The following is a 13272-nucleotide window of genomic DNA, read 5'->3' as shown; positions in this document are numbered from 1 at the left end:
GGGGATCGAGCCCCACATCGGGCTCCCTGCTCTGCGGGAGCCTGCTTCTCCCTCTGCCTCCCCTCCGCCCAAATAAATACATAAGTAAAATCTTAAAAAAGAAATGCCTCAGTGCCCAAACCCCTCAACAGCAAGAGTTTGCAGAGGACAGAACAAGCAAATGCGTTTGTGCCTGTGGATTTCTAGTCTCGACTGTGTGCTGGTCACCTCCTCCCGTTCTCCTGGGGTCTGGGCACTCACTTGGCAGCACGAGAGGTCCCCGATCTCTCTGAGCCTGTGCCCCATGCCCCAACCTGGCTCCCTCTCCAATCACAGCAGCCTCCCTCGTCAGCCGTGGCCCCACCTCAGGGCCTTTGCAGTGGCTGCTCCCTCGGCCTGCACCGCTTTTTGCCAAGAGGCCACCTTCTCAGCGAGAACTTCCCTGCCCACTCTGTTTAAGTCCACAACGCCCACCGCCCTGCTTGTGGTCCGGCCGCCCCGCCCGCCGGCTACCACGCGGGCTCCACGAAGGCAGGGACTGCTGCTATGTCCGCTGCCGTACCTCGGGCGCCAAGCACAGAGTCTAGCACAACTCAGACGCTCCAGTGTCTGATGGAGGAACTGCCTGTGCCGGGCGATGTGCTGGGTGGGGGCGGGGCAAACAGAACTGAGGAAAGGTCTGTGCCCTAGAATGCCACCTGGGAGAGGAGCTGGCCCTACCACAGCCGGGACGGGTGGTCACACAACGTCCAGTAAGACACAAGGCGGGTCTGCCAAATCGACGCACCCGCCTTGTCGTGCCCAGCTGACCATGGGGCAGGACTAGCCCACGGGTAGACCAGGCGGGGGAAAGACCCAAGCAGTCCTCCTCCTTGGAAAGGCCAGTGATTTGATACCATCAATGCCCCGTTCCCGAGTCAAGAGCCAACGGAGCAGACCCAGAGGAAAACAGAGCCCAAACCCAGGGGTTGTACAAGGCTGGCAAAGCCAAGGCACTGCGCCCCACTGCCGACACCAGGCAGCAGGCAGCCCATTCCTTTTCAAAATGCACTGAGCCCTGTGCCAGGAGCCAGAGAACAGGGCCAGAGAGTGGGCACCCTGTGTCCAGGCTGGCCCTCTCCATCCAAGGTCCGGAGATGACTGCCTTCCAGGAATCACTCACCTGGTATCTTATTGGGAGCCCTTCCCACCCCCTCCACCTCTACCTGCTCCCTACCCACAGCTAAAATATATAAACTGAAGTAAAACTGTAAGCAAGATCAGTTGTGAAACACCCCTTGGCATAAAAGGCCAGCTCAGAAGAGGGACTGCCAGCCCTAAGGAAGGAAGTTTCTAGCCACCTGGAGGGGGAGGGAGGGAATGTGGGAAGGTGAGAGCCAGGAGGGCTCCAGGAGGGCTGAAGAGCAAGCCCTAGATGTGGGGGCAGCTTGTCCCACCTGTAGGTAAGGGGGCTAGCAGGCCACAAAGGGGCCAGTGTCCTGAGGGAGGGGCAGAGTGCTCTGAAGAGACGGAAGGATGGGAAAGTGTGGGGGCCAGCAGAATATCCACCAGCAACTTCTCACGCTGCAACCCAGAGCCTCCCCAAGGCAAGCTGCTCTGGGCAGATTTCTTCTTTTCTTCCCTTTTTTGTGAAAGGTCCTATTTTTTTTTTTTTTTTTTTAAAGATTTTATTTATTTATTTGAGAGAGAGAGAGAATGAGAGACAGAGAGCATGAGAGGGAGGAGGGTCAGAGGGAGAAGCAGACTCCCTGCCCAGCAGGGAGCCCGATGCGGGACTCGATCCCGGGACTCCAGGATCACGACCTGAGCCGAAGGCAGTCGCTTAACCAACTAAGCCACCCAGGCGCCCCGACGAAAGGTCCTTTTTAAGGTAGTCTCTCCCGCTGGTCTTCCTTGGGGCAAAGGTCACACTTCCCGCAGTCTCACCTGGCCTGGCCAGTCAGGTCCCTCCCTAGGCACAGTCTTATCTCTCTGCTGGCCTTAGTCATGTACCCCACCCCCTCCACCAAAGCCTGGGGCCCCCCAAATGACAAAGCTGTTCCCCAGAAGGCATTCCCCAAGCCGTGATGCCTGCTACAAGTCCCAAGTTCTTCCCTGGCTTCCCCATTCCTCCAGGCCACACACCCCTCCAGTGAAGTCACAGGGACCTCAGAGACAACCCAGATCACTGTGCCTGAGGGCTCAGGGCAGTTGGCCAGGAAACAATTTGGCCCAGGTTTTCAGTGTCCCTACAGTCTGCAAACACTTTAGGGGCAGGGAAGCGTCCCTGCATACTAGCACCTGGGCGCATAAGCAGTTCATGAATGCCAGCTCAGCAGGGTCAGGTTTCGGCCAGTCTATCTGGGTAAGCTGGTGCCTGGCTTAAGGCAAGACCCCGGTCAATGGCAGTGACCCAAGGACTCCACCAAGGCTGAGCTGGCTAGTTACAGGGAGACAGAGATCCCTACAGCAAAGGTCTGATTTACACATAATTGGTCACCTTCCCCCCTTTGAGATTCCCTTTCCCCTAACCTGGCAGCCACATTTCACCAGGGGAAGGACCTGGGGAATGCCCCACCCCTTTCCCTGGAACCCAGCCGATTAGCACCTGCCTCCACCAAGGGAAGAGAGGGGTTTGGTGGACCATCAGAAACCAACCCAGGAGTTTGCCAAGGCAAAAAGTGTAGGCTGAGCCCAGAAATCCGGCCCCCTCACAATCCTTTGAGGAGGCGGCCTGTAAATAAGACCAGGAACACTGGCTTGTCTCTCAGGGCGAGGGATGTGTCACCTACAGCCATCTGTGGGAGAGCATGGCTGGGGAGAAGAATAAATGGAGAAAGAGGTACACTGGAGGGTGTGCACGGATGAGAAGGAACACTGGGCTGAGTCCAGACCGGGTTCCCACAGCACAGACATGGCTGGTTCTCCAGAGGCTGCTCCACCAAGACCTCAGAGACGCTAGTCGCCCGCAGAGAAGCGACTGTGACAACAGCAACTAGGACCTGCAGGCTCTCGGGCCGGCGGGCAAAGAGCTGGGACTCCGCACACACCTCCGGCCTCGGCGACGTCTCGGCTGGGAAGGGCCAGGGCCCTGTCCCTAAGCCCCGAACTAAGCTGGTTCTCCCCCCTTGCCCGGCAGAGCCCCTCGGAGAGGCGAGGGAACCCGGGAACAGGCTCGGTGCAGACGCCAAGAGCTACGGAAAAACTTGGCCCGCGCACAGCCCCCTCCGGGACTCGGCGGAGCCAAGGGCAGGGAGCTGGGACAACACCGCTGCCGGAGGGGCAGGCGCGCTGCGAGCGGGGGCGAGGGTGTCCCGAGGAAGGCGTCCTGGCAAACCAACCGCCTGCCCAGTCCACTAGATCCCTCTAAAAACACTTTGGGAAACCGCGCCGAAGAAGCGGCGCCCTCTCCCCGCGCCCCCGGGCTAGCCCTGCCCACCCCTGCACCTGGGAGCCGGCAGAGGGCCAGGTGGGGGCAGCGGAGACAGAGGCTTCTCTTCCGTGGCCCAGCGCGCCAGGACGCAGGTAACCCGACCTCCCCGGCCAGGGCCGAAAGGGCGGACACTCCCGGGGCAGGAGCGGGCGCCCGGGCTGCGGGCAAAGTTCCGCGCTCCGGCAACTTCCCCAGCCCCGGGGCCTCCGGCGCGGCCAGGTGCGCGTCGCCGGAGCCCGGCGAGCCCGAGCCCCTGGGCCGCCGCTTACCTGGCCCCCGGGGGCGGGCGGGGTGCGCATCCCCCGTGTGGCGGCGAGTCGGTGAGCTGCGGAGGGGCGAGGAGCGGGCGGGTGCGGGCCGGCGGGGCGGGCAGGGACGCGGCGGGCAGCGCGGGGAGCGCAGAGACGATCCCCGCCGCGCCGCGGCCGCTCGCTCGCTTTCCGCACCAGTTGAAGGCGCCGGCCCCGCCCCCACCCGCGCCCGTTGCCGGGAGACCCGCGTGGGCCGAAGGGCTCTTTGTATCAAAGCTGCCGTGACATCACGAGGCGCCCCGGCTCAGGGATCGGAGAGGGCGGGGCCTGGGCTCGGGGGCGGAGCCGGAGGAGGAAGCTGGGTCTAGGAACCCGAGCCTCGGGGGGCGGGGCCCAGGTAACCCCGCCCCCAAAGGTAGGGGCAGGTGGCTGGGGCGGTGCGGACCAATGGCTGCGCGGCCCCGGACTGGGCGCCTCGGGAGGTGGGGCTCGCCTGGGCCCGCCCGAGCCCGCACCGCGACGTTGCTGTCGCCCGGGTTTGCTCAGCCCGGGCCCTCAGATTCCAGGAGACCGAGTCTGAGTTCGCGCGCCTGCCTGGCGGGCGCTGTCGCTGCCGCTGCCGGGTCCAGGCTACTCTCACTGTTTGCGGTCACCGTACTGCGAGATTCCTACCAGCGCTTCCGCGCTCACATGTGCGGACCCGAAGGCAGACCTGCCAAACCCCCAGACCCCTCGCCCACTATCACCGCCACCACCAGCCTGAGTCTGGTGGCTCCCCAATTGATTCTCATCCCAAATCCCACTCACAACTTTCCCAATCTTTACGTCGTAAAGTCAAAAGTTGTATTTATAACCAGCCCAGGAATACGAAGAACCAAGCGGCAACAAGAACTAAAAACATAAAAGAGAAAGTACCCCTGTGTTGAATCCTAGTAAATATAATTTAAGTAAAAAATGCCCCCCCCATAACTCTTCACTATGCTCTGGATTAAAGAAGGCAAAAATGTAAAGCAGCAAATAATGCAGATGTTTCCTTTTGATTCGATGTTGTATTGTGCAACTGGGGGGTTAAATTCTGGGGGATTTACCTTCCTAATTGTCTGTCTCAGGCCAACATGAAGGCCCCTTTGCCTTCCCTGAGTCCTCACTGACCAACAAGGTGGCACTTGAACATGGCAGAGCCTGTCGGCAGCTGGGTGCTTTGGTCCAGCTCCATCAACAACACACACACACACACACACACACACACCACACTTTTCAGCTTTTCTGCCTCCTTCTCTCTGGCTCTTTGCTCTCAACTTCCTTCTCCCCCATATCTCTTCTGCAAAAAGATTGTCAGCTGCCTCTCCGTCTACCAGGGGCCTGTCTGAGGCAAAGCATCCCACTGAGGCCCTGAGACCTACAGGGGACTCTCCAAAAAGGACAACATTAGCTAGAGGAGGGCCTCCTGGCAAGGGCTTTGCGCCAGAGGAGGCTAGAGCAGCAGGAGTGAGGTGGGCACTCTACTACCCACCGGCCCTCTCCTCCCTGCTTATGCCTTGCAGCTCAGAGATCTCTGTGCGGGCACCACAGACTATTTCTCACCCTTGCTGGTGTCCACTCCCACAGTCCCTAACACGCAGAAGCGCTGTGGTGTATCATAAAGAACACTGCCTTTGGAATCACACAGACTTGGGGTTCAATGCTATTTGCCAGCTGTGAGGCCTAGGATGAGTTATGTAACCCTTCTGAGACTCAGTGTCCTTATCTGTAAAATGGGGATGGCACAACCTACCTCATGAGTTGTTGTGCACCCTGGCAGAGGGTACACTTAATTTCGGTCACTCATCAAAGGTGTGGTGCATGAATGAGCCCACGCACCCTGGGCCTCCTCTGCCTTTGGAGCTCTGCCCTGAGACCTCGGCTCAGCGGCTTCCTGTGAGGTTTTAGGGTGTAGCTGAATCCAGGGAGTTCTGTCTCAGTTTCCCCTCTTCCCTTCTGGTCTCATGGTGCCCCTAAGGGCTACGGGGAACCAGAAAGCAGATCACTTGAGAGGACCACCCAGAACTGGGCGAGGGAAGCAGAAACCTCAGATGATCGGGGCTTTTCTAGGTCCTAGCTTTCTTCTGGCAAAAATCAGTGAAGAAAAGCAGCCCTTGTCAAGCACCCCCCGGCCCGCCTTGTTAGGGGAAGCCCAATTGCCACTTTCGAGGGCTCTGTGGATGGAGTGGTGCTAGTGGTCCCTCTTTATTCTTCCCAAAGCTGTGGTGGAGGGAGCAGCATCTCCAGATATTTGTCCTGAAAAGCAGTGTGACCAAGAGGAGGGTCGCAAGATGCTAGTTCTGAACTTCTGAGTCTGAAGCCTGCCTCGTTCTACAGCTTCCCGTGGCCAAGTCATTCACTGTTTCTGAGCACCAGTTGCTACCTCTCTGGAATGGAAACAAGACCTTTCCTCCTCCAGTTGTGAGGTTTGAATGAAAGGACAAAATAAGTGTCTGGTTCAATGCCTCCTGTGCTACAGGCACTCAATACACAGCAGCTTCTCGTTATTACCAGCAGCGTGAATGAGCCCCAGTCTGATTCGGTGATTCAGGATATGAGCTCCAGGGCCGGAGCCAAGAGTCATATCTTGGCTTTACCACCTTTTAAAGGGCAGCTGGATGAGCCTAGGCAAGTTGAATTTCCGGTGTCTCCGTTTCCTCACCTGTAAGTTGGAGATAATGATATAATGTATCTCAGGATTATTGTGAGGATCAAAATAATCAGGACCCATGCATATAATACGCAGAACAGGCCTGGCACATGACAGGTGCTCAATAAAGAGCAGCCATTTCCAATGACCATATGACAAGAGGCTGGGAAGAACTGAGGTAAGGATTAGAACCTGAAGCAGCTTGCAGGATGGTTTAGAACCCTGACATTTGAGGGTAGGGAGGGGCAGAGGGAAAGGGAGAGAGAGAATCCCAAGCAGGCTCCATGCCCAGCGTGCAGCCTGATGTGGGACTCGATCTCATGCCCCTGAGCAAATCAAGAGTCGGACACCCAACCGACTGAGCCACCCAGGCGCCCCAAGAACCCTGACTGTTGGGAGAGATCCTGATACCTTCCACAGGGTTTAGGGAAGCAGTGATAATTTGGGGTTGGGGAGGAAGGCTGACTGTCTTCTGAAATGGGATGTGGAAACTGAGGGCTCCAGCCCAGGCTGGGGCTCCCAGAGGACTCAGTGTTTTTCATTCAGATGGGGGCTGGGCTGGGCGAGAATTATTAGGGCAATATAGTCCTCCCTCCTGAGCACAGCCCCACCTATGGGGTCGGGGAAAAGGAGGTTCTTGCATTAGCTACCCTGGTTCCTTCCCATAGCTATGTTTTAGGTGTTACAAAATCAAACCATTTTAAGCTAGGAAGGCTCTCTGGAGAAACATCTAATGTGCTCTTCCCCCATTTTATGGATGGGAAGATGGAGGCTCAGAGAAGGCTAGGAATTTGTCCAGACAACACACTGAGGTATGAGATGAGCAGGGACTGAAACTCGGGCTCCTGGCTGCCTGTGTAGGGCCCTCCACTTCTGGCTCCTGCTCTTTACTGGCGGGGGCGGCGGGGGGGATGATGACCGGCAGGGGATGGGGAGTGATGGCAGTTGATACCTTCGAAGCGCTCGCCCGGGGCTGTGAGTCTCCTAAGGGGTTTGCCTTGCTGTTTCAGAAGAACGGTCTCATTAAAAACAGAAACCCTCTCCCAGGGAATGTATCCGAGAATAATGTGCAGAGGACAAGTCACTCTAATTCTTTTTATGTTCTGAAACTTCTTCTGCCATTTGATGTGAGAGTACAACCGTGATGTTGAGGGCCAAAGCCAGAGAGAAGTGGATAGAATGTTGAAAAGCAGGAGTTACCAGCCTCCAGAAACTGATGGGGGTGGAAAACACATGTTCATTTGGGTGAGCCCAGTGAGGGAAGAGAATCTAGTAAGTTCTCTCTGAACCACAGCTTCTATCCACGTTTGTCTACTTCTGCTATCACCAGGCAGGAGTTAGCTCACCATCAGGTGGTGTAAAGAGGCAACATTTTGTACAAGCCTGGGGCCATATGGAAGGACTGGCTGAACACATATGACATAATTATGATAGGAAAAGAGCTCTCCGAACATTACCCAGTGTTGATGTTAGCCAAGCAACTGAGCCAACTGACATTAGCCAAATGAACAAACAAGAAAACAGCTACACAAATAATACCAGGGCTGAAAAAAAAAAGCATTCGAGCACCAGGTCCAGTGGTTCTCAAACTCGGTTTCAGTTCCTTGCAACCTGCAGGTTTCTCTGGAGATCCTGCAAAAGGAGGGGGTGCTCCAGGTGAACCAGAACAGCTCCACTTCCAGCTGCTTTACACATGGACTTCCACATAAGAGTTCAGATAAACAAAGAGTCCCGTGGCTTTAATGTTGTTTCAAGTCACTAGTCTAATATAACCACTCAGTCCCCAAATGGGGCACCAAGCCCCAGAGGCGGAAGCTGGCTTCTCTCCTCACCATGGTGTAGCCATTGGCAGAGCTGGGAGTAGACCTGGCTCTCTCGACTCGTGCTAAGATGGACATTAGTCACCCACCACGACCTGGTCACACACACTGGACATGATCTCCACCCAAACAGTTGCATCAGCTATTGTTCTTGGAAAAGCCCTCCTTGAAGCCGGCTCCGACGTGGCCACAAACACCTGTCTTCCTTCCCCTCCTCTTTAAACAGTGCTTGATCTGATCAGAAAGCATCAGCCCCACCCCTGAAGTCTCAGCTTGCCCCTCCGGGAGACAAATTCAACCTTTGAGGACGTAAGCAGCGGCTTTAGAAAGAGAAACAGGTACTAAGGAAGCAGGCAGAACCCTGGGATTGCAGCAGCCTCTTGACCCCCAAGGAAGATGTTCCCCACCTGCCATCTAGAAACAACAGGAGCAACCCCTGAATCCCAGAGCCCTTTCACTCCGGCAGGGGCCTGGCCAGGGGGCCTGCACTGTGCCTGGGAAGAGGAGGGCATCTGGGCCCCTTCCTTCCTCTGGGAAGATGGGGTTCAGACAGCACGTCGCTAAGGTCCCCTCCCATCCTACAACCCTGCACTAGCCCAGGAGCAGATCTTGGACCCAGGAGCATGCCTTGGACACGGGAGCCCCTTTCCACTGGCAAACAGCTCGGTGTTGGTGACTGTCCTTTGGCCAGGATGCCTGCAGCACTCTGCCCCAGGCCTGTTTGTCCTTATAATGTCTGGCTGGGTGCTATGCAGACAGGGTGGGACAGGGTCTTACTGACTCGCCCCGGCTCAGTGTTCAGAGAGGCCAAGCTCTATTTTTGTCAACCTGTGCACATGTGAACAATGGGTTTTCTTACTCATGCAAACCCAATAGGAGGGGAAAATGGTGAGAAAACCTGCATTTCCTCGGACTCATTTGACCATCTAAGAGGAGGAGATGGTTGGGGAGGAGGAAGTCAGACCAGGTCCTCTTTGACTCGGATTGGGTGAGGGCAAGGAGGAAAAACTTCCCCTTCCTTTACCCTCAGGAACGTCAAGTGGCTGCAAACTCAAGAGAGCACGAACACCGCTCACTGCTCCTCTCCTGCCCTCCCCACCCTCCTCCGGGCCCAGGCAGTGCAGCTCTGACTTTTACAAGTTGATGGTAAAGCAGTGGTTCCCAAACTGCACACTAGACTCACTTGGGGAACTTAAAAAAAGGCCAATGCCCGGGTCACAACTGAATCCAAATGCCTAGGGTGGGAGCCAGGTGTTAGCAGTTTTTAAAGATCCCAGGTGTTTCCAAGGCAAGCAAGTTTGGGAACTACTTTGCTAACGGCGGGCCAACCACAGCTGAAGGCCTCACTTGTCCATCATCCATCCATCCATCCATCCATCGATCCACAAATATTCAGTGAAGATCTCTTTGTGCAGGACCCTGTTCCAGGTCTTGGAGACACAACTATGAATAATCAAGTCTCTGTTCTCATGGAGCTCGCCCTCTCCTGGGGCAGTCAGACCACGAACAAATAAACGAATCAACGAGACATATGACAGGCTCTGAAGAAAACCAAAGGAGGGTAAGAGACAGACGTTGGGGACAGGGGTCCATTTTCATCCTGGATTTAGGCACCAGATTTTGTTTCAGGAAAGGGTAACTGTGGCCCTGCTCCCCAACCCAGACTTCCTCCTGCTCTCTGGCTAAAAGAGCTGTTCCTCAACAGTACTCGAGGTCCTGCCCCGTGCCCCTCACAGGGCCTCCTGCCTGGCTCTTTCCCTGAAGCAATGTCTTCAGGGCGGGGCCTGGCATCCTCTGCACCCAGGGCTCCTGACTCGTCTGTCTCTGTGCCAGCAACAACACCTGACCCGGGGCTCCACAAGGCAAGGGATCCATCAGGCATCGTTTATGAACAACCGATGGAGGGATTTTAGGCTTGTGGGGTGTGTGAGAGGTCCCGTGGAACAATGGAGAGAACCCTAAACTCAGGATCAGAAGACCTGGATTGGAGGCCTGGCCCGGCCGCTTCCTGGCAGAGGGCAAGTCATTTCACCTTTCCAAGCCCTGATTTCCTCTTCGGTCAAATGGGGAAAGTGTGACCAACTTTGTAAGACTGGGATCTGCATGAAGAAAGGTCAAGGGGCGGGGCGCCTGGGTGGCTCAGTCAGTTAAGCATCTGACTTCAGCTCAGGTCATGATTTCAGAGTCCTGGGTTCAAGTCCTATAGCCCTCAGCGGGGCGGCTGCTTCTTCCTCTCTGCCCCTCCATCCCGCTCATGCGTTTTCTCCCTCAAATCAATAAAAATCTTAAAAAAAAAAAAAAAAAAGAAAGGTCAGCGGCTCCTGGGTGGCTCAGTCCATTAAGCGTCTGCCTTCGGCTCAGGTTGTGATCCCAGGGTTCTGGGCTCCTTGCTCAGCGGGAAATCTGCTTCTCCCTCTCCCTCTGCTGCTCCCCGTGCTTGTGTTCCCTCTCTCTGTCAAATAAATAAATAAAATCTTAAAAAAAAAAAAGGTCAGGGGCGCCTGGGTGGCTTAGTCGGTTAAGCGTCTGCCTTCGGCTCAGGTCATGATCCCAGGGTCCTGGGATCGAGCCCCACATCGGGCTCCCTGCTCGGTGGGAAGCCTGCTTCTCCCTCTCCCACTCCCCCTGCTTGTGTTCCTTCTCTCGCTGTGTCTCTCTCTGTTAAATAAATAAAAGCTTTGAAAAAAAAAAGAAGATACTTTTTGTATCTTGTATGTTGTGATACTTTTAGTATCACAACATAAAAATTATATAAATATTTGAGAAATTAAGACGTGATCATGGCTTCCCTAATATATAAATTTCATTAAAAATTAATGCAAAAACTTGGAAAGAAAAGAAAATGTCAAAGACTTTTGAAAAGCGTTTTGCAAATAGGAGGACTTTTTAGAAATTCTCATCATCTAGGCCTGTATAGACATGAAATCGCAGTGCATTAAAGCTGGAAGGGATCTGGGAAACAGGCCGAGAGAGACAAAATGACTTGCCCACAGTCACAAAGTTTGTTAATGGCAGAGGATCCACATTGGCCCCAGAAAGGGGGGTGGTTGGGAGGAGACTGAGGATGATGTTTTAATATTTTCCCTTGACAAACTCCTATTCATCCTTCAAAATCCGACTCAGGTCTGACCTGCCAAGTGAAGCCTTCTCTGTCTCCTCAGTGAGAATAAATTACTCTTTGGCTTCATGATCTCCATCCCTCAAACGCAAGCTCTGCTACTGTGGGGACACACTGTGTTGTTGGGATTGGCCTCCTCTCAGGCCCCCTACACCACCCTAATTCCTGAGAGCAGGGTGCACGTCCCTAGAGTCTTTGGACTCCAGCTGCTAACAAGTCTGGCACATAGTAGGCACTTGAGGAATGTCTGAGGCCCTGAATGGGACTGAGGATCCCTCACACATAAACGATAGAGAGCTGAGGGCCTGATTAGTCACAAATTCACAAGAATATTTTCTGAAGTTCCTGAGATGGGCATTTACAAGGAGAGAAGCAAGGAAATAAGAACAGCCTTTATCAAGATCCAGTTGCCCTCCTCCCAGAATGTACCAGATCCGAGCTCTGAAGAGACACCCCTCTGCCTAACGCAAGCCCTGAAACCACAGAGAGATCACTTCCCTGCAGCTTATGATTTAGAACAGGGACCAATTATTGAAGATCAACTGTGTTCCAGTCACTTCATTTCTTCTCCTTTATTCTAGTCCAGCCATCTGTGGATAGAGGTTACTGCACCCATATTACAGATGAGGAAGCCTGAGGCTCAGGAGGGTTAAGTGACATGACCAGGGTGACGGAGCCAAGATTTGCACTCAGGTCTGCTGGCCCATGTCCAGGCCTCCCTGCCTTCTCTCTCTCTTACTGCACAACCAGCTTACTGACAGCAACTAGACTCATCTGGAAGGCAGCAGAAATTAATGAATAAGGATGATGAAAGTCTGTGAGCAAGCAAGGGCCTCACCCCTCCCTCCATCATCCTCAGGGAGGTGTGTGCTGTCCAGCTTGACATTATTTTAATCAGTTGCAGCCGAGGCCAGGCCTCTGCCATTCCCCAGCATGTACCTCTGCGATCCCCCTTGGGGAGTATCTTGCCCTTGAGGGGGGGATGCAGCCTGCCTGCCCCACTGAGTGTATTAGGGTGGAGGGCTGGGCACCCCTCTGCTGCTAACTTGGCCGCTGCCTCCTGCCCAGTTCCAAACCCAGGGCAAGACACCCTGGCCTGTCCCTGGGGGCCACCAGCTGACAGGAGCGGGATGGCTGGGCCAGGGCTCCTGGGGAGATGGAGGGAAGTATTTGTTGCTTCCAAAAATGTGTTTTGTGGAGTCCCTACCCCAACCCGACAGCAAGAAAGGGCTCTGTGGTCAAATCAACTGGCGGAATTCTTTACTCCTCCCCGGAGATGTCACAGAGCATGTTGGCATGAGAGAAACCTGTCTAGCTCTGTTGTAACCCGGGGTTTCTTCAGGCGCCCAGCTTTGGACAAGACCCCTTGTCATTTAACGTCTACCAACACCAGGGACTCAGTATTGTAAGGCATACACTTGGGAAAACCAATGTACCAGGCTCCCAGCACACAGCAGCACAGAATAACTGAATGTTACTATCTTCATTTTATTAATAGCAAACGCCTACATAGCACTTACTATGTACCAGGCTCTGTTCCATGTGCTTCACATGATACTAACTCATTCGATCCTCACAGCAACCCTATGAGGCAAGGATTATCCCCATTTCACAGACAGGGAAACTGAGGCTCAGCGAGGTTACTCAAGGACATAACACCTGGTAAGGGGAGAGCCACGATTCCAACCCGGGCAGCTGGCTCCAGAGACTGTTCACTTAACCATGACGCTGTGAAGAAAGGGAGGTCGGGTCTCTACACTAACTTCCCCAAAGTCACCACAGTGGGACCGAAACCAGTCCTTCATTCACTAGTTTATTCATTTACTCAAACAACATTTCCTGAGCAGAAACTGCAGGCCCAGGCACTGTGCCAGCCACCCGGAGATGGAAGAACAAGGCCCAGTCCTGCCTGGGGCTATTGGCTGCTCCTGGGAGGAGAGTTGCTTTTAGACAAGGTTGGTGGGGGATGAAGTCGGCTTCACCTCTTTCTTCGGGTCAGGGAGGCATACACTGAAGGGCTT

General features: G+C 54.7%; 1 protein-coding gene across 2 annotated transcripts in view; it reads right to left on the bottom strand.

Annotated features, from left to right (window-relative positions):
• The window catches only part of RAB11FIP4 (RAB11 family interacting protein 4), a 110250-nt gene that overhangs the window by 29520 nt on the left and 67458 nt on the right, over window positions 1-13272 (bottom strand). The window contains exon 1 of one of the 2 annotated variants that reach the window (XM_021704238.1): window positions 3661-3953. The exons of the other annotated variant lie outside the window; for it this stretch is intronic. Within the exon in view, the coding sequence (XP_021559913.1) occupies window positions 3661-3690 (30 nt within the window). The 5' untranslated portion in view covers window positions 3691-3953. Of the gene's footprint in view, window positions 1-3660; window positions 3954-13272 lie in introns of those variants that run through there. 2 annotated transcript variants of the gene reach the window in all.

This window comes from Neomonachus schauinslandi, chromosome 15, assembly GCF_002201575.2.
Source record: "Neomonachus schauinslandi chromosome 15, ASM220157v2, whole genome shotgun sequence".
NCBI classification, from domain to species: domain Eukaryota; kingdom Metazoa; phylum Chordata; class Mammalia; order Carnivora; family Phocidae; genus Neomonachus; species Neomonachus schauinslandi.
The sequence above is the reverse complement of the archived record's forward strand: the minus strand, read 5'-3'. Positions and strand labels throughout refer to the sequence as shown.